Genomic DNA, 26726 nt, shown 5'->3' with positions numbered 1-26726 from the left:
ACCAGTACTTAGTGGCTTTCAGTCCATCTGGCTGATGGTAGTTTTCTGTGCGCTCGTGGAAGGTGTGGGCCCAGGTAGAAGAGAAACTGAGAGTTGAGTGATCGAGGTTGGGTGTTTTACACCTTCCTGTGATTACAGTGTGTGACCGAAAATGAGTATTTAGTTCTTTTTAAAAGCCACTCGGGTCAGATTGGCTATAAACATCATTCGGTTACCCGTGTTGCAACTCACTTCCACAAACACATTTTGTGCGAGGCCGTGAGCTGGCTGCCGTGGGGGCTAGATACGAAGACTTAATACCTGTCCTTAAGTTTAATAGGGGTGACATTTCTAGAAATTGCTGTGATAATTTTTCGTGACCTAAAAACCCATCTGTTCTGAATGACCAGTTTTATGTGATCTTTTATCAGGCGTATGAAAAAATAGCCAGCAATTTGACATTGTTTCAGAGAAGTCTTAAGTTTGTTTTTTAAATTTTTTTAGTGTTTATTCATTTTTGAGAGAGAGACAGAGCAGAGACAGAGCGTGAGCAGGGAAGGGGCAGAGAGTGAGGGAGACACAGAATCTGAAATAGGCTCCAGGCTCTGAGCCGTCAGCACAGAGCCCCACGCGGGGCTCGAACTCACGGACTGCGAGATCATGACCTGAGCCAAAGTTGGACGCTCAACCGACTGAGCCACCCAGGCGCCCCATTTTTTTTTTTTTTTAAAGCAGAGGTGGGAATCCATGTGTATTGGCTTAACAGTAATTTTAATTAGTCTTAGTAATGGAGAGTGCTAGAACTAAGGCTCGCTCTGTGCTGGCATGCACACATTCTATGTTCTCTGTTGCTCCCGCGGTGGGAAGGAAGGGCTAAAAGCTGCTGGCCACTTGAGGAAGTGGCAGCTTTTCAGCGTTCTTGAGTACTCATCCCACCCGAATCTGTGCAGGCATTCAGAGCAGAGTGCAAAAAACTTCAGGTTTCAATAGGACCGCATCTCTGCTGAGTTGGCGTGGAGTATTCATTCACTGTTCCCGTCGGCAAATGTCGGCATCGCTGCTTCCGTTCTTAGGACCATTTGGTTTTATGTTGAAGTGACCTAGGTTAAGTGTTACAGAAATTGTAGTTTTATTTATTTATTAAAAGAAAAGTCTTTTAATGTGTATTTTTTAAAAAATATTTTTAATATCTTTTTTTTTTAATTTTTATTTATTTTTGAGACAGAGAGAGAGCATGAACGGGGGAGGAGCAGAGACAGAGAGGGAGACACAGAATCTGAAGCAGGCTCCGGGCTCTGAGCTGTCAGCACAGAGCCCGATGCGGGGCTCGAACTCATGGACCGCGAGATCGTGACCTGAGCCGAAGTCGGATGCTTAACCGACTGAGCCACCCAGGCGCCCCTGTGTATTTATTTTTGAGAGAGAGATAGGGAGACAGGGCGTGAGCGGGGAAGGGGCAGAGAGAGGGGAAGACACAGGATCCGAAGCAGGCTCCAGGCTCCGAGCTGTCAGCACAGAGCCCGACATGGGGCTCGAACCCACAAACCGTGAGATCGTGACCTGAGCCAAAGTCGGACGCTTAACTGACTGAGCCACCCAGGCGCCCCCAGAAATGGCAGTTTTAAAGTTACAATTGCACTGTCGGTCTCAAATAGACAACATTTAATAAGCCAAAAAGAAAAAACAAAACAGAACGATGGCTGTCACAAGAGAAGTTAGAGGCAGCCTGATTAAATGAGAAAGCCCATGTTCATGGACATTGCAGATGTGGAAATAAAGCCTCTGTCATGGGGTCTCCCAGGTAGAGTCCCTGCTGACGATGCCGTTTGTATCATGCTGGGCTTTGGAGAGCCAACGGAAATTTCCTTCTTAGCGTTCCAACTCTAAAGGGGGCTTGTAGTGGTTACTTTTCGGTTCTGTAGCCTTTTTTTTTTTTTTCCGCTTTTAATTTAGCGGAGGCTTGTTAAAATCGTCTAGTGTTTAGATAGATAGAATCAACATTGTGCATTTGACCACTTGAAACGCTTGAGGTTTCTCCCTGGCCAGCTATTGCTCTGAAAACCTAAGCAAACAACAAAACAAACAAACCAAACAATCGTTGGTTTCTTTCCAGTTAATTATTGCCAAATTTGAAGTTACGTGGCAGATTCTGGCTCCACATGGAGCAGCCGGGATGATCTGCTTGGAGCTTTACTCATTGGTTTTTATAAACATTAGGGCTAATTACAAGAATGATATTCTAAAATATTTTCCTGAATCTCTCCTTGGAGGTATCTTTCACCCCCCCCCCCCAAAAAAAAAAAGAAACCACTCTTAAACCCATAAAGACTCTTTATGGAACCAGTGCATTCTAATTGCCAGCTTAATCCAAAAAACAAACAAACAAAACCCCCCAAAAACAAACCCTATCTTGACTGGTTTACATTGGCTTTTTATCTGAGGGGAAAAAATATGCTGGTTTGATTATCTTTTTTGATGTATTGTTTTACTGCTTCTAGCCAGCGAAAGGTGATGTTTACTCGCTTGGCATAAAGTCCCCACTTCAGGTTTTCAGGGGTCAGAATTTTCAGAGTTTGTAGAAATTCTCTTCGTACAATGGAGCTACGTTCTCGTCTTTTCCTCCAGCTGCGTCGAGACGTAACTGACATGAACATTGTGTAAGTTTAAGGCGTACCACGTTGATACGCTTATATGATGCAAAATGATCACCACGGCGGAGTTAGCTAACACCTCCAACGTGTCACACGATTACCGTTTCCTTTTTGCGGTGGGAACATTTAAAATCTACTCTGTGGGCAACCCTCAAGTCTATAACACGGTATTATTACCTGTAATCGCCCGAGCTGTACGTTAGATCTTCCGCACGTATTCACCTTGTAACTAGAAGTTTGTACTCTTTGACCGGTATCTTCCCGTTTGCCCCGGTAGCATCACTCTCCTCTGTTTCTGTGAGTTCAGCTGTTTTAGATTCCACATATAAGTGAGATCATACGATATTTGTCTCTCTCTGACTTATTTCACTTTGGGTGATGCCTCGGGGCCCATTCATGCTATTGCAAATGTCAGGATTTCCTTCTTTCCCCTGGCTAACTATCCCACTGTATACATGTATTACATGTACACATGGATACAGCTACTGTATCCATATAGACTTATTTTTAGTAAGAGGTAAGTAACTATATATAACGGTGGACTCTTTTGACTGCATTTAAAATAATCCAGATATTCTCTGCCTGCTGTGAGTCGGATCTAAAAATAAAACTTTGAGGTAATGAGAATTACAGCGAACCTATACGTTTAAGAAATTTCTCGGGGCTCCTGGGTGGTCTCGGTGGGTTAGATGTCTGACTCTCGATTTCGGCTCATGGTTGGTCACATGGAGCTCTGTGTTGGGCTCTGCACAGACAACGTGGACCCCGCTAGGGACTCTCTCTCACTCCTCTCTCTGCCCTTCCCCCACCTCTCTAAATAAACGTTAAAAAAAAATTTCGCACTAACACTGGCTCTTTAGATAATATGAAAATAGTATTTTTGGGGCGCCCGGGTGGCTCAGTCGGTTGACGTCCAACTTCGGCTCAGGTCATGATCTCGCGGTCTGTGAGTTCGAGCCCCGCGTCGGGCTCTGTGCTGACCGCTTGGAGCCTGGAGCCTGCCTCGAATTCTGTGTCTCCCTCTCTGCCCCTTCCCCATTTGCGCGCTCTCTCTCTCTCTCTCTCTCTTTCAAAAATGAATAAATGTTAAAAAAAATTAAAAAAAAGAAAATAGTACTTTTGCCAATATACTTATTCTTTCTGTTATGTCCTGGGGGAATACCAGAGTGAGCACAGAGACAGAGGGGGCTGCCTTCATAGAACTTACTAAGCAGATAACTACCCAGACAAATGTGGGTTTATACTGGGATCAATGCGAGGAGAGCAAGTACATAATGTTAAGACCCGTCATCAGGAGAAAGCGAAGTCCAGGGCATCTCAAGAGGCTTCCCCAGAGAAGTCAGTAGTGTCTTGCTAATTTATGCTATCTTTACCGATCCAGCCTGGAAAAAGAAAAAAAAATTACACAGGCATGCCTACAATTAAATTATTCATCATTCTCAAACAGAGGCCCCGTGTCCTTTTTGTTCCTTAGCGTTTCTCATAAATGCCTGATAGGGCAGTGGGAACCGTCCAAGAGAAAGTTCACTTGATTTGAGGAAATCCTGACTTTTCTGTGTAGTCAGTGGGCCTTAAAAATAGCTCTGTAATTGTTTTGTTATCAATGTCACTTAAAAAAAAAAAAAATAAAGAGAATAACCCCAGAGATAAAAAAAAAACAAAAACAAAAACCCAGAGACAAACAGCCCTTGGATGTTTATATAGCAGCTTTATTTATTTATTTATTTATTTATTTATTTATTTAATGTTTTTATTTATTTTTGATAGAGAGACAGAGTGTGAGCAGGGGAGGGGCAGAGAGAGAGGGAGACACAGAATCCCAAGCAGGCTCTAGGCCCCCAGCCGTCAGCACAGAGCCCGACGCAGGGCTTGAACTCACGAGCCGTGAGATCATGACCCGAGCGGAAGTCGGACGCTCAACCGACGGAGTCACCCGGGCGCCCCTCTAGTGGCTTTATTTTATAATTGCCCAAACTCAGAAGCAACCGAATGCCCTTAAATGCCATCTGTTATTCAGGCAATTAAAGAAATGAGCTATTAAGCCACAAAAAAGACACGGGGGAACTTTAAATGCATATTGCAAAGTGAGAGAGCCGTCTGAAAAGTTTACATGCTATCTGATTCCAACTCTATGACATTCTGGAAAAAGCAAAACTGGGCAGACAGTAGAAAGATCAGTGGTTGCCAGGGGTTAAGAGGGAGGAAAGGATAAAGAGAGGAAGCCCAGAGGATTCTTAGGGCAATGCAACGCTTCCCTATGATATTGTCATGGTGGATGCCTGACATTTTCCCCTGGCAAATTCACACAGCACAAAAATAACAATGTGTCGATATTGGCTTACCAATTGTAACAAATGTGTCGTGTGAATGCCGCGTGTTAATAATGGCAGAAACTGGGGGTTGGGGAAATAGGGGCCATGTATGGGAACTCTGTATTTTATGCCCAGTTTTTCTCTAACCCTGAAACTCCTGAAAAAAAAAAAAAGCCTATTAAATAAAAAACAAATGAGGGCAGTACACCAAGAGCATGAAGCAACATATCATTGACTGTGTCCTTGGAGCTGTTAGCTCTTACAAAGGAAAAAGATGATCTACGGGTTTTATTTTAAACTTGAAAGAATCTGCATTGGGGTTTTTTCCTGCCTTTTAAAGTTTTGTTTTGTTTTGTTTTAGTTTATTTTGAGAGAGAGAGCATCCATGAGTGAGTGGGGAAGGGGCAGAGAGAGAGGGAAAGAGAGAGAGAGAATTCCAAGCAGGCTCTGCACTGTCAGCACAGAGTCCGATGTGGGGCTCCAACTCCTGAACCGTGAAATCATGACCTGAGCCGAAATCAAGAGCTGGACACTCGGGGTTGCCTAGGTGGCTCAGTCGGTTAAGCGTCCGACTTCAGCTCAGGTCATGATCTCCCGGTCTGGGAGTTCGAGCCCCACGTCGGGCTCTGTGCTGACAGCTCAGAGCCTGGAGCCTGCTTCGGATTCTGTGTCCCCCTCTTTGTCTGCCCCTCCCCTGCCCATGCTCTGTCTCTCTCTGTCTCAAAAATAAATAAAAACATTAAAAAAAAAAAGAAGAGAGCTGGACGCTCAACCGACTGAGCCAACCAGGTGCCCCAAAAAGCAAGGATCATCTTGAGCAAACGGTCTAGAGTAACAGTTAAGCACACAGACTCACTGACTCCGGAACTGTGAGTTCAAATCTTACCTCTTCCAGTGAATAACTGGGCTCGGGCAGGTGAGGACACCGGAAGTGGTAGCCATTATTCTCTTAGCCAGCTGAGCCACCCAGGTGCCCGGTAGCCAATATTTTCATTATCCACGACCTGGGTATCTACACTCAGGAGCCTGGGAACTCAGCATAGATGACGTCTGTTTCAAATGAACCTTCCCCAATCTTTGCAAAAGAGGGAGAAGAGACTAGCCGGATTGATGTTGCCAACACAACGAGATACACTGGAATTAAATCGTTAATTGGCCCTGCCCAAAGATGGAGCCTGTTCTGTTGTTGGCCTGGTAGATTACCTTGAATGGCCATCACATCCCAGACCAATAAACTCGTTTGCGTACGTGTAATGTTTTGGAGAAAGATGGGCACTTTCCCTCTGAATTAGGGGTTTCCGATAGTCCTGCCAAAAATCCCTGGGATACTGTTTTTCAGGGTCATGGTCCTGTCCCCACCATTAGCGTGGGAGTGGTCACTAGCTCAGACCATGACTGACTGATGTGCTGAAAGGGGAAATGGGGTCTAGTGTTAAAGACGGGTTTCCCTGCTCTTTTAGGACATGGATGTTAACGGTTTGACCTGTTACGATATTGCTATGGTGTTTAATTTGTCAGTAAGCTATTGCTTAGCTATTTACGTACTTGGTGCCAGTTTTCAGCACTTACAGGAGATCGACTCATGTTATACGTTCCAACAGCTCTACCAAGTTGGTGCCGTTATTATTATTATTATTTTTTCCCCTGCCTCACGTTTGTTTTCGAGATCTCGTGAGAGTCCACCTTGCTCAAGAAACCCAAACCCGGATCCCTAAGTGCAAGGGAGCCTGAGAAGCGTAGTGTTTAGCCTTCCAGTCTTTATGAAAAGTCGACACTGAAGGGGTGAAAATGAACACGGAGAGTCACTGTTCTCAAAGAATGTCAGTGACTTCCGGCTGATTCCCAAATTCCTTTTAACGGTCGGCGTGGCCCTAGGTGGTCTGGCCAAGGTGATCTTCCTGACTTCTATCAATATTCTTCTTTTTCCCCCAAAACTTTTTTTTTTTTTTAATAGTGGTAAAATACAAAATTTGGCATTTTGACAATTTTGTATAGTTCAGTGGCATTGAACGTGGTATTATTTACTGTTTTCACTTCTGGGTTAGGAAACTAACACAGAAGCGAACAAAGTGACTTCTCGTGGCTGGTGGGGTGAGAGTGTTGGCTGGAGCCGGGCAGTCTGACCCTTGGGCCTCATGCTCTGGCCCCCCCCCCGCCACCCTGCGGAAAAGTGCCTAGTGTGACCCGCGCTGCTGTACGTGTTCGGTTTACTCGTTGTTGTTTTTTTTTTTAATTTTTTTTTTCAACGTTTATTTATTTTGGGGACAGAGAGAGACAGAGCATGAATGGGGGAGGGGCAGAGAGAGGGAGACACAGAATCGGAAACAGGCTCCAGGCTCTGAGCCATCAGCCCAGAGCCCGACGCGGGGCTCGAACTCACGGACCGCGAGATCGTGACCTGGCTGAAGTCGGACGCTTAACCGACCAAGCCACCCAGGCGCCCCTACTCGTTTTGGTTTTAAGTTTACTTATTTATTTTGAGATGGGGGGAAGGGTGGGGAGAGAGAATCCCGAGCAGTGCCTGCACTGTCAGCGCAGGGCCTGACTCGGGACTCGATCTTGCCAACCGTGAGGTCATAACTGGAGCAGAAATCAAGAGTCGGACGCCCAATGGGCTGAGCCACCCAGGCGCCCCGTCGTTTTGGGTTGTTTGCAAAGCATAGAATGCTGCGTGTGGTGCTTACATGAGTGTTTGCCCAAAATAAATCTGTAACGCAGAAATAGCTCAAAACATTGAAATAAGATGAAACTGAAATCATTTCTTTTTTAAGCTGAAATAATTTACAACCACTCCCAAATACAGCCAAATAGAGGGGTTTTTTTTTGGAAATATCTATTCATGGTGACTTTTACATCTTGAATAGCTTCTGGCTGTCAGGAGACCTCACTACTGTGTGTAATTAATGAGAGCGAAACACTTGCACTCGGATTATAGGTAACTAAACATTTAATTATCTCACATTTTTTGGCAACAGCTTAGGGAAGGTAGCCTGTACCAGAATTATTATTTTTTTTTTTTCAACATTTTTGCACCCGATCTTGGGAACTTGAGAGCTCCTAATGGAATGATTAGAAGAAAAAAAAATTATTATCTTATATATGTAAAGTTTCGTGTGAGTGTGTGCTTTTCGTAAATGACCTCTTCACTAGCTCCGTAAGAGCGAGACAGATAATTTTCTGTTGCTCGCGCTTGTCCTCCCCAGCGCTTTGTGTACTTAAAATTAATCAAACTAGGAACAACATTTATACCAAATATGACAGAATTAGGATGACAGTCTTGATTATATGAAGGGCTTATGCAAAAATCTAAGGTAAATACAAAGTTTCTTTAAAAAACGGGTTTTTTTTTTATGTTTATTTCTGAGAGAGAGAGAGAGGTAGAGAGACACAGAGCATGAGCAGGGGAGGGGCAGAGAGAGGGGGAGACGCAGAATCAGAAGCAGGTTCCAGGCTCCGAGCTGTCAGCACAGGGCCTGATGCGGGGCTTGAACCCATGAACCGTGGGATCATGACCTGAGCCGAAGCCGGACGTTCAACCGACTGAGCCACCCAGGCGCCCCAAAATACAAAGTTTCTAATAAATAAATGCATAAAGTTTAAGACGAGAAAGGTTACAAGGGTGCCTGGCTGGCTCAGTCAGTAAAGCATGTGACTCTTGATCTTGGGGTTGCGAGTTCGAGCCCCACGTGGCGGGGGGGCGGGCGGTAGAGATTATTTTAAAAAATATCTAAATAAGAGATTTTCAAAAAGAGAGAAGGGTTACAAGAGGAAATTCCAAAAGCTAATGACCATTCCTGCAAAGGTTCATTTCCCAAATATGAAAGGAAATGTATAAATAAAGCAAGTTGCTTATCAAACAAACAACGCTCTCTTCTCTCCTTTTTTGTTGGTTGGTTTTTGGTTTACAAACGGTAATAGTGGGTTCTGGCAGGCAAGGTATTTTCCAGCCCGGATGCCTCCCCAGCACAGCTGGTCTCTGTTCTGATTGGATGGGGAGTCTGTTAATAATTGTTAAATATTTTGACTGTCGCCTCTGGTCGCAGGTATGAGTGGGCTTTAAAAGCCTTCCTATCTGAAGACCTAGTAGTTCTTCTCATGGGAACATAAACTGATCTTTCTGAAATTTCTTTATCGCTTTGTACAGCAAAGATCTGGTAGGTAAGCTCCGTGAGAATAAATTCCTGTCTTTTGTTTCGTGCTGTGTTCTTAGTTCCTAGACTAGGGTTTGACACATACTAGGTGCTCAGTAAAATATTGTTGGATGAATGACTGGATAAGTGTGATTGTTGCTTACCGTCGTATTTTGTGTTCTCTTAACCTGCGTAAACATTTTACCTGAGGGAAAGTATCTGCTATATTTCTGCGGTGATTTGTGACACATATTTTTGGCTTCGGACAGTAATAGTCCTGGAATTTTTTGAAAAAGTTTTTGCCCCAAGTGTGAAGTCTTTAACAATCCATAATCAATCCATACTTGGGTATTAAGCGAGGCCCATTTTCTTTCTTTTTTTTTTTTTTTAATTTTTTTTTCTTTTCAACGTTTATTTATTTTTTTGGGGGGGACAGAGAGAGACAGAGCATGAACGGGGGAGGGGCAGAGAGAGAGGGAGACACAGAATCGGAAACAGGCTCCAGGCTCTGAGCCGTCAGCCCAGAGCCCGACGCGGGGCTCGAACTCACGGACCGCGAGATCGTGACCTGGCTGAAGTCGGACGCTTAACCGACTGCGCCACTCAGGCGCCCCGCGAGGCCCATTTTCTGAGGAACGTTTTGTACTTTATATAGGAGCAAAATAGGAAGTCCATCAATCAAGGAAAAAGTAATAGTTCAATACTTTATGTAATAGATTTTCCTATTGAGTTCATTTTTGCTTTCACAAATGTTTCAGCTTCGTTTTTGATCTCCAGTCGGCAGAGGCTCCCGTGGTCTTAAGTTTCTCTTACACCGAAGGTTTTCATACCAACCCAATTACAAACTAACAACTGAGTGTTAATTATGGCATATTACCAAAGAACGTATGGAAACGTGTATGCATAGAATGACACAGACAAAAATAGCAGTAGGGGTGCCTGGGTGGCTCAGTGGGTTAAGCATCTGACTTCAGCTCAAGTCACGATCTCACGGTTCGTGGGTTCGAGCCCCGCGTTGGGCTCTGTGCTGACGGCTCGGAGCCTGGAGTCTGTTTCAGATTCTGTGTCTCCCTCTCTCTCTGCCCCTCCCCTTCTCATGCTGTATCTGTCTCTCTCTCAAAAATAAATAAACATTAAAATTAAAAAAAAAAAATCGCAGTAAAATGAATACCCCTTACATTCCCCCAGGTAAAGATACAGAACATTATTCTGCTCCAGAAGCTCCCTGTGGCCTTACTCTGATTACATCCTTCTCCCTAATTAAATAATACCCAGAGTTTTGTATTAAACTAGATTCCCTTGTTTTTCTTTATAGGTTTTTTTTTTTTTTTTTTGTCGTCACTTTGATTGCATTAGTAAACTCTATTGTTTGGTTTTGCCTGTTTGGAGACTTTATAGAAATGGAAGGAGGGGTGCCTGGGTGGCGCAGTCGGTTAAGCGTCCGACTTCAGCCAGGTCACGATCTCGCGGTCCGTGAGTTCGAGCCCCGCGTCGGGCTCTGGGCTGATGGCTCAGAGCCTGGAGCCTGTTTCCGATTCCGTGTCTCCCTCTCTCTCTGCCCCTCCCCCGTTCATGCTCTGTCTCTCTCTGTCCCAAAAATAAATAAACGTTGAAAAAAAAATTAAAAAAAAAAGAAATGGAATGAGATAGGCAATTGAGTTGTTTCCAGTATTTTGCTATGATTACGCTGTGGTCTACATTCTTACTCATGTGTCTTTGGGCGAATCAGCAAGAGTTTACTGTCTCGTTCCTCGACCTTAATATATATAGAGAGAGGAGGAGTACCTAGGTTAGGCAGAGGCACAAGTTCACCTTTACTCGGCAGAGCTAATTTGTTTTCCAAGGTCTCCGGTGGAGTATGACCCTTCTCATTGCGGTGCGTTGTGAACACTGGGTAAGTTTTCTGGCTAAATTTTTGCCACTGGTGGGTGTGAAATGGTATCTCATTGTAGTTTTTTGTTGTTGTTGTTTTGCTTTGTTTTCAGAGAGGGTGCGAGTGGAGGAGAGGGGCGGAGAGGGAGAGAGGGAGAGAATCCTAAGCAGGCTCTACACTCGACATGGAGCCCGATGCGGGGCTCAATCCCCTGCCCTTGGGATCGTGACCTGAGCCGAAATCAAGAGTCAGATGCTCCACCCACTGAGCCACCCAAGCGCCCTTCTTTGTAGTTTAATGTGCCTTCCGGTTACTAATAAGGCTAACTATCACTTCCTGTTTAAAATTCTTATCTTTGTCTCTTTTCCTATTGAGTTAGTTCATGTTTGAAAGAAACGAGTTTGAAGGCATTCTTTCTATGTTGTAGGTACTAAATCCTCTGTTGGCCATGTGTGTTGTAAAACCTCCTAGTTTACCTTTTATGGTTTCACTTACCTTTTAGTGACCAAAAGTTTTTAGTTTTTATACAGTCAAGTTTATAAGTTTTTTTCCTTTACGGTCTTCCCTTTTGCATTTTTAGATCCTTAGTCTATCTTGAACTAGTTTTTGTATATTGTCAGAAATAGAGGTTTAAAAAGTGGGGCTCCAGTTGTAAAAAGAAAGAAAGAAAGATTTGATTTCGTTTTTTTCCAATAGATATTCAATCATCCCAGCACCATTGTTTTTTTTAAGATTTTATTTTTAAGTAATCTCTACACCCAACGTGGGGCTCGAGCTCACAACCCTGAGATCAAAAGTCGCACGACCCACCAGCTGAGCCAGCCAGGTGCCCCTCTTCTAGCATTTTTTATTGAACGGTCTGTTCTTTTCCCCTTGGCCGATGATGATGGTGGTCATGGTGAACACTTACCAAGGGCTTACCGTGGGCCAAACAGCGTTCCCGGCAGAAGATAACATTTCATCCTTACGGTACCCCTGGAAACAGATCCTGCCTTTATCCCCATTTTTTAGATAAGAAACAGGAACACAGAGGACGCCTGGGTGGCTCGGTGGGTTGGGCGTCCGACTTCGGCTCAGGTCACGATCTCGCGGTCTGTGGGTTCGAGCCCCGCGTCGGGCTCTGTGCTGACGGCTCGGAGCCTGGAGCCCGCTTTGGATTCTGGGTCTCCCTTTCTCTCGGCTCCTCCCCTGCTCACGGTCTGTCTCTCCTTCAAAAATAAATAAACATTCAAAAAATGAAAAAAAAGAAAGAAAGACAAAGGTTAAGTAGCTTGCTGCATGTGACGTAGGTGGCCTGTCACAGGGCCAGAGTTCAAACCAAGCCGTTCTAGCTCCAGACCCCCAGGTCCTCAGCCATTAGGTTCTTTGTGTTTTCTGTATGACTTCCTCTTTCCCCGTACAAACTTGTTTTTTCATGGGCCTCCGCTGTTCTTTGCGTTTCCTTATTCTTCTGTCCCTGCTCCGTACCCCACAGCTTCTTCATTAACTTTATAATCAGTCAGTACCGTCTGGGTATTCCCCCCACTATGCTCTTCAAGCCCGTTTTGGCTGTTGTTTGAACCTCTGCAACTCCATTTCAGTCTCCGAGTTATGTTCTCCAGAAACTTGCTGGGAGTTGAATTGATTGAATGTATAATTAATGACTTTTGGATTTATTTTTTATTTAAAAAAATTTTTTTTAACGTTTATCTATGGTTGAGAGACAGAGAGAGACAGAGCCTGAGCAGGGGAGGGGCAGAGAGAGAGGGAGACACGGAATCCGAAGCGGGCTCCGGGCTCCGAGCCGTCGGCACAGAGCCCGACGCGGGGCTCGAACCCACAGACCGCAAGATCGTGACCTGAGCCGAAGTCGGATGCTCAACCGACTGAGCCACCCAGGCGCCCCACTTACTTTTGGATTTATAATTAATTAAGTTGGAATCTGCAGATAATTTGGAGAATTGCTCTACTGAACAGTAGATAACCTTCCCGTTTTGAAGATGGCTTATATCTCTCAATTTTTTTCCAGTTTTCTTTAATGTCTTTTAATAACTATTTATCATTTTCTCCATAGTGGTCTTGCAGATCTTTTATTAAGTTTATTTCTATCTACCTGTAGTTTTTTCATGCTCTTCTAAATGATGCTGTTTCCAAACTTTAGTTTTTTGTTTGTTGCTAGTGTATAGAAAAGCAGTTGGGTTCTATACATTGATTTTTATATCCAATTATCATGTTAAGTCTTAATTCTAATCATTTGTCCGTCGGTTCTTTTTTTTTTTTTTTTTTAATTTTTTTTTTCAACGTTTTTTATTTATTTTTTTGGGACAGAGAGAGACAGAGCATGAACGGGGGAGGGGCAGAGAGAGAGGGAGACACAGAATCGGAAACAGGCTCCAGGCTCTGAGCCATCAGCCCAGAGCCTGACGCGGGGCTCAAAACTCACGGACCGCGAGATTGTGACCTGGCTGAAGTCGGACGCTTAACCGACTGCGCCACCCAGGCGCCCCTGTCAGTCGGTTCTTTTATCTATGGTATGTAGTTAATCATATAATCTGCAGCTAATGGCAATTGTATTTCTTCCTTTCCAGTCCTCACACCTTTTATTTTTCCTATTTTGTCTTATTAAACAACTAATTTCCCCAAATTAGATCCACAACTCATTATCCAAAACCTTTGAAGCCAGATGTGTTTGGGATTCCAAATATTTTTAGAATTTAGAAAGGAACTACAGCAAACATATCATATATCATGTAACATTATAGTTCTGCCGTGATAGATACGAATAATCACACTAGGTGTGATAAATAGAGATTATAAGTAGGCTTGAGTGAGGATTGTCATCAGATGAGTTACGAAAAAGCTTTTGGCTTTTTTTATTCTGGATTTGCCAATTAAAGACTGTGGACCTGCTTTAAGGTGGTCATCGTAGCTCCTTTCCTAGCATTTATCTTGATAAATTATTTTAAAATCCACTCTTTGTGGGTGCCTGGGTGGCTCAGTGGGTTAAGCGTCCGACTTCGGCTCAGGTCATGATCTCGCGGTTCGTGAGTTTGAGCCCCGCGTCGGGCTGTGTGCCGACAGCTCAGAGCCCGGAGCCTGTTTCGGATTCTGTGTCTCCCTCTCTCTCTGCCCCTCCCCTGCTTGCACTCTGTCTCTCTCTCTCAAAAATAAATAAACATTAAAAATAAATAAATACGCTAAAAAAAAGAAAGGAACAAAGACCCAGAGGAAAGTGGCTCAGACGATAAGGACACATAGCATCTCACACTGCAGAGCCCAGAGGCAGGGGGCCCTGGGATCGGGGCTGAAGTCCAGTGACTCCGTCTGCCATCCCAGCATCCCAGCGACGCTCCCTCCTCATGTTGCAGGATGGTTGGCGCAACCTGAAGTGTCACAGGCAGCAATGACCATGACAGGTCAAGAAGAGGAGGAATTTTTAGGGTGACCTTTCTCAGTAGCCAGCCGCAGATAGCCCACACATCTAGTGAGCCAGGGTGACGGCTCATGCCTGTGTCCTAGCTGCAAGGGAGCCGGAAAAGATATACTCGAGGCGCTCTGCCAGAGGGAAGATGGATGCGTAGGGGGTAGCTGCTGGACCGTCAGCCACGAGGGTATGTCCCAGGGGACACGTTACAGAACCTAAGTTTATGTGTTTATTTTGAGAGGGAGAGAGGGAATGTGTGCGAGTGGAGAAGGGCAGAGGAAGAGAGAGAATCCCAAGGAGGCACTGCGCTGTCACCAAAGAGACTGACACGGGGCTTGATCCCCACGAACCGTGAGATCACGACCTGAGCCGAGGTCAAGAGTCTGACGCTTTACCAGCTGAACCCCCCGGTCGCCCCGGGGATCCCTTTGTCTCGAAAAGAGAACCACACCTATGTGTTTGCCTAACCTTCTTCACTTAGAATTGGAAGTGAGTTAAATTGCTAAGCGTTTGGAAAACGGTTTGCCTTGAGGTTAACTAAGTTTCAGGTGACGGGGCTTAAAAAATTCCATTCCTATGATATTTTTGTAATTATTTTGCACCCCTTCCCCACACCCACGGAAATATTTATAGAGTTTAGAAATGAGTCAGGACTGAAAAGATTTGTTGTTTTTCTTCTCATTAAAAATTTAGCTTATATGCTTTGTTCTTGTTTAGTCTTTGGATTGCCTTCAATGTTCTGGGCATTCTTCCCTCTCCCTCTTTTTTTCCTCCCCTTGATTGGTCTTGAACTTGTTTTGGCCGGGGAGGGGTGGGGGGAAGAGAGAATCACCTGTGGAGGACAGTGTGGGATGTTTGAGTGATACACTTCGCTCTCCAGGGTTTAAAGGAATGTGGGGCAGCTGGGGGGGCGGGGAGGGCAGGTAACTGAACTCCTGTGCCTGCTGATTGAACGGGCTCAGGAAACTTCACATTTGTTAGGTTTCCTTGCCTGAGCTGATGTATAGAAACCGGGAAATGAACAAGTCGGTTCCATTTCCGGGCTGAAGCCAGGCACTGATGATACTGAACATTTGTGTTAAAGATGTTCATCTCACAATCACCACTTGACAAAGCCCCTCTTTTATTCATTTATTTTTTAATGTTTACTTATTTTTGAGAGAGAGAGACAGACACACAGTGCGAGTGCGGGAGGGGCAGAGAGAGAGAGAGACTGGGAGACACGGAATCCAAAGCGGGCTCCAGGCCCCGAGCTGTCAGCACAGAGCCCGACGCAGGGCTCGAACTCACAGATCGTGAGATCATGACCTGAGCCGAAGTCAGACGCTTAACCGACTGAGCCACCCAGGCGCCCCGAGAGAGAATCTTAATTGGGTCAGAGAGAGAGAGAGAGAGAGAGAGAGAGAGAGAGAGAGAGAGAGAACCTTAAGCAGGCTCCACACTCCGCATGGAGCCCGATGAGGGGCGCAATCCCACTACTGCGAGATCCGACCTGAGCTGAAGTCAAGAGTTGGGTGTTCAACCACCTGAGCCACCCAGGTGACCCTGTATGATCACTTTAAAAATTACTGTTGTTGTTGTTATTTTCATGAAAAAGAAAAAGCACTCTTCAAAATGTTTTGTTTTTCCTTGAAAATAGTATCCTTTGCGATCTCTTTCACTCAGCATATCTGGGGCAGGTACCGCGTCCGAGGTTTTATTTCTTTGTTGGCTTTGACTGTGTCCGGAGGAACAGAGGGGGAACCGAAAGTGACTAGGGTGTGCTGAGAACATTGAAATAATAATAAGCCGGAAGCCTATTGTTGCCGCTTCTTAAAGGAATACATTCCGTAGCAATTCCCTCCCCCTGCCCCCCCACCCACCCCCCAGCCAACATCGCACCTGCTCAGACTCCAGGAGAGTCAGAATTCTGGTGCTTCTGGTACAAGTTATCTTTCTCACCCTCTCTTTTCAACTCAGGATGCAGTGTAGGATTTGGCACAGGGCATCCCTGCATTCGTCAGCCTCAAGTCGGCTGCTCTCGGTGCCCGGCACCAGCCTCCGTGTTGCCCTTTTACACAATATAATTATTGTTATAAAAACATGAAAAATGCAGCTTTTTCTATTGGTGTGCTTTTCCACATTTTTTTTTTTTTTTGAGAGAGAGAGAGAGGGAGGGAAAGAGGGAGGCGGAGAGAATCCCAAGTTGGTTCCACCCCCAGCACAGAGCCCGACGTGGGGCTCAATCCCACAAGCCTGGGATCACGACTTGAGCTGAAATCCAGAGTCGGGCGCTCAACCAGCTGAGCCACCCAGCCGCCCCTTTGCCACATTTTTTTTTTATGTCGCTGACTTCATCTACAGGCTGTTGTTGCCTCCGAAGCTTCGGTTAAAGTTTTGTTGTTTTTTTTTTTAACGCCTACATATATTTTCATCTTGTGTTTGTTTACACTCTTACCTCTTGGGCTCAGAACGCAGTCGCTGGCAAAGAACCACAAACGGAATAACTCCTTATTTTCCGTTTTCACAACAGGAGCAGCCTTAGGTCGACGGTGCCTAGTTACAACGCATGTCTCAAACAGTACCTGACTTTTTCTCTTTTTCTTTTTTTAATTCTATTTATTTATTTTTGAGAGAGAGAGAAAGAGAGCCTGAGCAGGGGAGGGGCAGAGAGAGAGGGAGACACAGAATCTGAAGCAGGATCCGGGTTCCGAGCTATCAGCACGGAGCCTGACGCGGGGCTCGAACTCACGGACTGCGAGATCATGACCTGAGCTGAAGTCGGACACTCAACCGACTGAGCCCCCCAGGCGCCCCAAACAGTCCCTGATTTTATGGCAATTTGTAGACTTGGGTTTTAAAGAGATACGGAGTTCAGTAAAACCTTTCATTTTGGGTACCTTCCCTTTCTAATCAAAATCTTTTGTATTAACTTGACTGTCCAACTATGACACTGTGGTGTTGGGGCTCCTGTCTGGTTGGTCAATTATGTCACAGACCCTTGCTTTTCAGCCCAGGGGAGCACCCCTCCTAATTCACAGAACCTCCTTCAGAAATAGCAGGTGAATGTGTGATTTTACAGAATCGGTGTGTGCTTATATTATATCGAACAAGAAGGTGTCTGTGCTCCTTGAAATAAACCCCCTAATGCTGCCTTTTACATTTTCCCTGTTTTTGTTCTGTGTGAACGAAGAATTTCCTTTGGGTAATTTTTTTTCAATTAAATGTCTTTATTTATTTTTGAGAGAGATTGGGAGCACGAGCAGGGGAGGTGCAGAGAGAGAGGGAGACACAGAATTGAAAGCAGGCTCCAGGCTCCATGCTGTCAGCACAGAGCCCGATGCAGGGCTCGAGCTCACAGACCATGAGATCGTGACCTGAGCTGAAGCCAGATAGATGCTTGACCCACTGAGCCACCCAGGCGCCCCAGATTGAGGTCTTTGTTTCAAATTTGAGATCCAGAATATCGGGTGGTATTCGTGATGACATATTTTTGTTTGTAAAGTTTTAGAACAACTTTTTTGTTCCTATATATATATATATATATACAGCTACTTTAATATTCAGAACCAAATTGATTTTTAAAAACATTTTAGATGGAGATTTTGTTACATTTACTCTGGGTAGATCTGTATGTGCTGACAGTTTTCTCTCCAAGATAAGAGGAAGCTAATACCAGTAATATCATCCCAAGAGATTCTGTTCAGATAGATCCATTTAAGGTCTGCTTCTCAAAGTGCCCTAGTCTTTAGGAAAGTGTATTTATCCTAAATTAAAGTATCCTGGGGCGCCTGGGTGGCTCAGTGGGTTGAGCATCCGACTTCAGCTCGGGCTGTGATCTCGCGTTTCATGAGTTCGAGCCCCACATGGGGCTCGCTGCTGACAGCACAGAGCCTGCTTTGGACCCTCTTTCCCCCTCTTTTGCCGCTTCCCCACTTGTCCTCTCTCAAAAAATTAATGTAAAAAAATTCAAAGAAATTAGAGTCTCCTAAAACACCGGTCCAGACAGCGCAGACTCACTGCAGAGGGAGAGAATTGTGGAGATGGGGCCTCCCACATACCCTTCCTCTAGATCAGAGCCATCTACATGGAGGTGACTTGAGCAACATAGTTTCTTACCAGATTGGCTGATTTCAGGGATTTCGAATTTGCGTCGATTTCGTCTACTTTTCAGCGACGGGAAGTACTGTACTTTGGAGAAGAACTTCCCTGTGGCTGACTTGGGTCTCCTCATCTTAAAGTAACTAGCTTTTCTGCAAGTAGTTCCTGTGTCCGTTCTTTTGCGTGCTCTGAAAAAACAAAATCAGATTTCAGAAGGCTTCTCGCGTAGCCGAGAGTAGTCATTTATGTACTGACCCAGAGAGACCCGTCTTGGCCCCAACGGATGAGCTGATGTTGTAGGTGAGGCAAGGCAGAATCGGTCTGTGTTGAGCTTCATGATTCTTTAGGAACTCTGCTGAAGATAGGATGACCCAAAAAGATGCTGTCGTTCATACTTCTGGTTCATTCTTTACTGTGCATAAAACCAGATGTGAAAATAATTAGAAAATACAGAAAGTGCACCCGATTAACACCCTGGTGCACTCTCCTCGTTTGTCTCTGCAGCTTTGTCAGCCTCTTGTGTGGCCAACAGCTCTTGGCACAAAAAAAGTTTGTTTGGTTCGAATTCAAGGAGCAGTGAGAGGTCAAGAGGGGGTTCATCACGTGGTACCTACCCAGCTCCTTGGAAACATCCATTTGCTCGTCTCTGGGCAATTCTGGAGTCAATTCTTGAGGGTGTCTATAGTATGCAGTCGTCAACTAAACATAAGTTTCCATTAGGTTCTATATTATCTGACTTCCTTCATCTTTGGAGATATGAAACTTTCCAATAGAAATTTTATTTTATTTTATTTTAATTTTTTTTAACATTTATTTATTTTTGAGACAGAGAGAGAGCATGAACAGGGGAGGGTCAGAGAAAGAGGGAGACACAGAATCTGAAACAGGCTCCAGGCTCTGAGCCGTCAGCACAGAGCCCGACGCGGGGCTCGAACCCACGGACCGCGAGATCATGACCTGAGCCGAAGTCGGCTGCTTAACCGACTGAGCCAACCAGGTTCCCCTCCAATAGAAATTTTAAATTAAGGGGCGCCTGGGTGGCGCAGTCGGCTAAGCGTCCGACTTTAGCCAGGTCACGATCTCGCGGTTGGGAGTTCGAGGGAGTTCGAGCCCCGCGTCGGGCTCTGGGCTGATGGCTCAGAGCCTGGAGCCTGTTTCTGATTCTGTGTCTCCCTCTCTCTCTGCCCCTCCCCCGTTCATGCTCTGTCTCTCTCTGTCCCAAAAATAAATAAAGGTTGAAAAAAAAATTTAAGAAATTTTAAATTAAAAAAAAAAATTTTTTTTTTACATTTATTTATTTTTGAGAGACAGAGCACCCATGGGGGAGGGGCAGAGAGAGAGGGAGACACAGAATCCGAAGCAGGCTCCAGGCTCCGAGGTGTCAGCACAGAGCCCGATGCGGGGCTTGAACTCGCTGACTTCGAGATCATGACCTGAGCCGAAGTCGGACGCTCAAACCGACTGAGCCACCCAGGCGCCCCTAGAAATTTTAGAGTATGTGTCACAAGGTAGTGGTTCTTGACCTCGGGGCTGTGTGTTCGAACCCCACTTTGGGTGTGGAGATTACTTAAAAATAAAATGTTTAAAAATACATGTGTATTTTCTAAATGCATAATGTTACACAGTCGTGCGCCGGCAAAAGAGCCATTCAAAGTGCGTTTTATTGTAACCCGATATGAAAAATTCACTGGTGTGGTTTCGGATTTCACATTGAAGCTAGCCTTGAAGAAGCTACTATTTGTTGAGCTTGGGTGTGGTACCAAAGAGTATCCAGGATTCCCTAAAAAGGCTTTTGAAATGCTCCTCCACTTTCTTACTGCATATCTGGGTGAAGTCTTGTTTTTTCGTATAATGCAACCAAAGTAGGGAATCCCAACAGAGGCATCCGAAAACCCAGCTGCATTCCATTAAGCCAGACATAAAAGAGGTTTGCAAAAATGTAAACCAACGCCAGTCTTCCCACTTTTCTGTTTTGTTTTGGAAAGGAAAATTCTTGAAAAGGAAACAATGCTATTTATTTGAGCACGTGAGGGGTGCCTGGGTGGCTCCGTCGGTGAAGCGTCCGACTTCCGCTCAGGTCACGATCTCACAGTCTCTGAGTTCGAGCCCCGCATCGGGCTCTGTGCTGACGGCTCGGAGCCTGGAGCCCGCTTCGGATTCTGTGTCTCCCTCTCTCTCTGCCCCCTCCCCTGCTCATGCTGTGTCTCTCTCTGTCTCAAAAATAAATAAAAATATTTTAGCACGTGATGGATTTAGTGTTGTCTTCTGGATGGATCAATAAATACGATTTAAACCCTCTCAGTTTCTAATTTCCGCTTGAGGAAATATTGATAGCCATAACCCACATAAATGAAAACGGGAAAGGAGGAATTTTTGATAATGGCACCATCTTCCAAGCAGCCAAAGCTATTTTTTTTAAAGGGCCATTTATAATATTTGCTCACAAAGGAGTCTTTTGAAGATTTGGAATTCTTTTCCATTAAGGTTTCCACATTTTGGTCAAGAATGTAAGTGGGTTGATTAGTTTTTCATCTGTTTTGAATTTTCTTTTAGCTGCTGTCAAAAAAAAAAAAGTTCATGCTGCGGTGATCTGTGTAATGGGAACGGTAGAGTGTGGCATCATTAGAGATGTTTTATTATTTAAAAAAAAATTTTTTTTTCAACGTTTATTTATTTTTGGGACAGAGAGAGACAGAGCATGAGCGGGGGAGGGGCAGAGAGAGAGGGAGACACGGAGTCGGAAACAGGCTCCAGGCTCTGAGCCATCAGCCCAGAGCCCGACGCGGGGCTCGAACTCACGGACCGCGAGATCGTGATCTGGCTGAAGTCGGACGCTTAACCGACTGCGCCACCCAGGCGCCCCAAAGATGTTTTATTATTTTTAAACGTTTGATTTGCGACAACATTTTATTTCACTTTAGTTTCTTAAGTAAGCTCTACACCCGGTGTGGGGCTCGAACTGACGACCCCGAGATCCAGAGTCCCACCCTCTACCAACTGAGCCACCCAGTCGCCCCTGGAAAGGAGTTTTTAAATAAATAGGGTCGCTATGAAACTAGATTAGCAAAGGGTTACCAATTAGCAGAGAGCTTTAACGAGCCTTGGTCGAAATAGCTAGGGATGATTTATAATCTTTACTCGAATTATTTGTGTATTTGTTCCCTCAAGTAGTTGAAAGTCACCTACAGCCTTATTTACCCTCCTAATTTGCTTGACAACCCCTGTGTTTCCAGATAACACAAATAAATAATCTTCCTGACTAGTGTTCCTTAAGTGGAGACTGGATGTCCATGGAATGTATTATTGGGGACCAAGAATCAACCAAAGCCTTAAATATTTGTCCCTTGCTTTTTATGATCAGGTGAACACTTATTAGGTTGAAAGACAAACATCTTACCGTGATTTTCCATGAGGAAAACATTCCTGTAAAATAAAACCTGAATTTTTCCAAGTGTTCCGTGGGCCTGGAGGTGGGGAGGGGGGTGGGGGGCACAGATCAAGGTTGAGGAAACGAATTTTCTTCAAGGAGAGATTTTCTGACATTGGAGAAAAAGTGCTTTAGACCCCGTTGCCTGCCTGCGTCCACCCAAGGCGGACTTGGAGGGAACGAAGTCGACTCACTTTCCGGTTTGCACAGCCTTGAACGGAAAACAGAATGAAAGTGCAAGGTCACGTTTAAAAGTGGGAAATGTGGCGCCTGGGTGGCGCAGTCGGTTAGGCGTCCGGCTTCAGCCAGGTCACGATCTCGCGGTCCGGGAGTTCGAGCCCCGCGTCGGGCTCTGGGCTGATGGCTCAGAGCCTGGAGCCTGTTTCCGATTCTGTGTCTCCCTCTCTCTCTGCCCCTCCCCCGTTCATGCTCTGTCTCTCTCTGTCCTAAAAATAAATAAACGTTGAAAAAAAAAATAAAATAAAAGTGGGAAATGCTAGGTTTTAAAATCAAGCTGAAAGGCGGTGCTGAGTCGGTCCTGTTGGATTGCACACGCCTGTGCTAGGATTAAATTGTGGCTTTGTATTTTTATATTCTCAAAAGTTTATTTATTTATTTTCTTTTTTTAACTTAAAAAATTTTATTATTTTTTGACAGCTTTATGGAGATATGATTAACATACCAAACAGTTCACCCACTTACAAGTATACAAATTCATGGTTTTTACAATATTCCCATTCCTTTTTATTCTTCTCAGTTAAAGCTTAAATCAACTTAGACCAACTTCTAAAAAAAATTTACCGTCTTCTGTATGCCATCCTTCAGGGACTTCCGTTAATATTGAGTCAATTCTGCATATCAAATCTTTTCAGCCAGCAGGAGCAGGGTATGATGTTTCGTTGATTCCTATCTCCTTTTATTTCCATCATGGTTTTTAAATAATTTCCTTTAAGCAAATACAGTTGTTGGTTTTCTTATTTTCCTGTTTTTTTTTTTAATTTTAATGTTTGTTTATTTATTTATTTTGAGAGAGAGAGGGAGAGCAGGGGAGGGGCGGAGAGAGAGAGGGAGACCCAGAATCAGAAGCAGGCTCCAGGCTCCGAGCCATCAGCACGGAGCCCAGTGCAGGGCTCGAACCCATGAACCATGAAATCATGACCTGAGCCAAAGTTGGACGCTTAGCCCGCTGAGCCCCCCAGGCGCCCCAAATTGTGGCTTTGTATTTTTATATTTGATTTGACACTTTTCCATTTTACACGATCCTAAAGACTGAGTTGTGAAGTTAGGCAGGGACTGGCTCTTCACCTTCAGGCAGATGACCACGCTCGGCCACGTTTGGGGTCCCGCGTCGGTGAAGTCCCCGGCTGGGGCCAGAACCCACCTTCTCTGTTCCGGCTTCTTCTCAGGAGACTTGGCATCTGCCTCTCTCATGGCCGTTCTCTCTTCCCTGCAATGTCACCCTGACACTCCCTTTTCTTTCCCAGAACTTTCTGCCTCCCCCCCCCCCTCCCCCACCCGGGCCAGGCTCTGTTGCTTCAGATCCACCAGCTCGCGGGCCTCCCTCCGCGAGCTCCGAATGGATCCGTGTTTCCAGCCCCCTTCTGGACATGCCACTCCCTCCCCCGATGTGTCACTTCAGCCCAAAGTGCTGTCCTTGGGTCCCAGGAGGTAGAGGCAGGGAGCCCTCCGGAATCCTGCCTCCCGTCCATATCCGTCTCCAGCCTCCTTACGCAATCGGCCACCAAAACTAGTTGATCCTAGTTGTCACGGGTCTGTACGTCCTTCCGTCTTCTTCCGTTTTCTCTCATCTGGACAACTGAACCGTCTCCTGACCTTCCACCACCTGACGATTCTGAACACGTCCGTGGGCATGCCTCTCCCCTCGCAAGTTCCAGCGGCTCACGTGTGCCCGCTCGAGAGGCTAAAAGGCTCCTTCTCCTGGGCCGATGGGCTGAGACTTTCTCCCGTTGCTTTCTTTTTTTTCTTCAACGTTTATTTATTTTTTTTTAATTTTTGGGACAGAGAGAGACAGAGCATGAACGGGGGAGGGGCAGAGAGAGAGGGAGACACAGAATCGGAAACAGGCTCCAGGCTCCAAGCCATCAGCCCAGAGCCTGACGCGGGGCTCGAACTCACGGACCGCGAGATCGTGACCTGGCTGAAGTCGGACGCTTAACCGACTGCGCCACCCAGGCGCCCCTGGTTGCTTTCTTTAAAAAAAAAAAAAAAAAGTTTAATGTTTGTTTATTTTGAGAAAGAGACAGAGAGAGAACACAGGCAGGGGAGGGGCAAAGAAGAGGAGAGAAAGTCCCAAGCAGGCTCCGCGGTGTCAGTCCAGAGCCCGACTCGGGGCTCGAACTCACCAACCGTGAGATGGTGACCTGAGCGGAAATCAAGAGTTAGCTGCTTAAACTGAGCCACCCAGGGGGGAGCCCCCGACTTTCTCCTGTTTCTCAGCCACCAACATCCTTCCCTGGCGCCCTGCCCCCACCCTCGCTGCAGAGGACAAGGCCCCCTGATTCCCGGACGTGTCCGGGCCTTTGCAGTAGGGGTTGCTGGGACACCCAGCACCCCTCGTGGTTCCAGGCTGGGAACCTCAAGCACCTTGCAAGATGGGGCCTGGGGCGGGGGTGGGGGGGGGTGGTTTCCCCAGCTCCTTTCTTGGCGCACAGTGTGGGTTTGATAAATGTTTGAACGTCTCAATAAAGTCCGCGTGAGTCATTTTATGTATCTGTTTGAAGAGAGAGGTACTTGGGAGCTCTTCTCGCTCCCCTGTGCTTTGCCCCGACTTTCAGTGAGCTGCTTTGAATAACTGAGAGATGACAAGGAAGGTGCTAGCTGCCCACCGAGTGGAGGCGGGTGTTTTACCTCTCGGCTTTTGGAATCTGGAGAGGACATTCTCCTTTGCACTAGGACATTAACTGGATCCTCCAACCATGTTGCTAACGGGAACGCGTGGGTCAGAGTTCAGTCCCCCAGGCAGTTTTCAAACCAAATTTGGTAATGTTGATTTAAAACTGCTCAACAAGAAAAGCACCCAGGACAATCATGGAAAATATTAGAACTGCTTTCTACATAGCGACGTCTCGTTGAGAGCATTGTTCGCTGAAATTCTATTAATCACGGAGAAGGATTATAAGCCCTCTCTTTGTGTTTTTTTTTTTTTTTAAACAGGATCAATTTGACAACTTAGAAAAACACACACAGTGGGGAATTGACATTCTTGAGAAATACATCAAATTTGTAAAGGAAAGGACAGAGATCGAACTCAGCTATGCAAAACAACTCAGGTAAGTTGATATTGACAAAGGTTGTTTGTTAACTGCAAAATGGATGTAACGATAATTTATATTCTCACTTATACGACAGATGTACAACCCTTTAAATATTTCTTTTCCCCCTCTTACGTAAGGTACTGTTTCAATGGAAACCATTGCTTTTAATGTGGAAAATTCGTTTTCATAGAACAGTAAAAATAAAAGCTAAGTTATTGCCTTCAGGCTCTGTGTTTTTAAAATATTGGAGCCTCTTATTTTTGCGGAAAATGGCTTTATCTATCTATCTATTTTAAGAGAGAGAGAGAGAGAGAGCATACGCCCATGTACGTGTGCAGGAGTGGGGGAGGGGCAGAAAGAGAGGGAAAAAGAGAGCATCCCAAGCAGACTCCACACTGTCAGCACGGAGCCCAATAAAGGCTCGAACAAGAGCGCCTTTAAGATCGTGACCTGAGCCGAAATCAAGAGTCGATGCTTAACCGACTGAGCCGCCACCCAGGCGCCCCTTTTCAGGATGCCTGTCATTGAAGTGTAACATATACACAGAGAAATGCGCAAGTCCCAAGTGTGCAGCCCCAGGAGTCCACAGAGTGAACCACCCCCCTGGTAACCGGCACCCAGGTGGAGGGACAGGCAATTCCAGCCCCTCCTGGTGCACCGCCCTCCTCCCACACTCGTCCACCCTTGTCCGCTCTCCTGACTTCCAGCCACGTGGACAGTCTCGCCTGTTTTTGAACCTCCTGTGAATGGATTCGTTTACTGGGCACTGACTCGGCTTCTTTTGTTCTACCTGACGTTTGTAAGATTCGTTCATGCGGCCGCATGTGGTGGTAGTTTCTTTCTTTTCATCGGTGGATCGTATTCGGATATGTGAGTGTACCGCCCTTTATCCGTTCCTCTGCTGCCAGGCCCCTGTTTGGGGGTGCAGAGTCTGTCTCCACCCAGGAGTGGGATTGCGGGGTCATAGGCACCCTGTATGTGTAGCTTTACATACACAGTCTTGCAAATGCTTCTCCTGATCCGCGACCCATCCAGCAGCGTGTGAGTCCCGGGGAGCCGCATTTGAAAAGTGCTTGGATCACAGGGCCCCCGGGTGGCTCAGTCGGTTAAGCGTCCGCTCAGGTCACCATCTTGCGGTTCGTAGGTTCGAGCCCCACGTCGGGCTCTGTGCTGACAGCTCGGAGCCTGGAGCCTGCTTCGGATGCTGTGTCTCCCTCTGTCTCTGCCCCTCCCCTGCTCACGCTCTGTGTTTCTCTCTCTCAAAAGTAAATACACATTAAAAACAAGTGTTTAAAAAGAGCATCTGCAGGAGGGGTAGGTCATGGGTCACTGAGAGAAGGCGGATCCTTCTAGGGCTGGTGTTGTTGTTTATAAATAAGCACACATAGAATATCTTTATGGGCTGACTAGTCTTGTTTCCACTCGGCAAATAAAACATAAACCGTGTTGGCCAGCGAAACAATGGTTATGGCTTGCTGCACCCAGATCAACTTCTGGCTCCTTGTGTGTAAAAGCAACCTCATTTAGGACCTCAAGAACTGAATGTCGGAATAGGGACGGGGCCGCTTCGTGGTGATTATTTCAGTATCGCACACC

General features: G+C 45.7%; 1 protein-coding gene across 11 annotated transcripts in view; it reads left to right on the top strand.

Moving 5' to 3' along the window:
• The window catches only part of FNBP1 (formin binding protein 1), a 144691-nt gene that overhangs the window by 28641 nt on the left and 89324 nt on the right, over positions 1–26726 (top strand). For 10 of the 11 annotated variants that reach the window (XM_023242849.2, XM_023242840.2, XM_023242839.2 and 7 more), the window contains exon 2: positions 25030–25145. The exons of the other annotated variant lie outside the window; for it this stretch is intronic. In XM_023242849.2, coding sequence (XP_023098617.2) covers positions 25030–25145 — 116 coding nt within the window. The remainder of the gene's footprint in view (positions 1–25029; positions 25146–26726) is intronic. 11 annotated transcript variants of the gene reach the window in all.

This window comes from Felis catus, chromosome D4 (assembly GCF_018350175.1).
Source record: "Felis catus isolate Fca126 chromosome D4, F.catus_Fca126_mat1.0, whole genome shotgun sequence".
In the NCBI taxonomy this organism is placed as follows: domain Eukaryota; kingdom Metazoa; phylum Chordata; class Mammalia; order Carnivora; family Felidae; genus Felis; species Felis catus.
Note: the sequence above shows the minus strand (reverse complement) of the source record. Positions and strands in the feature narration are given on the sequence as shown.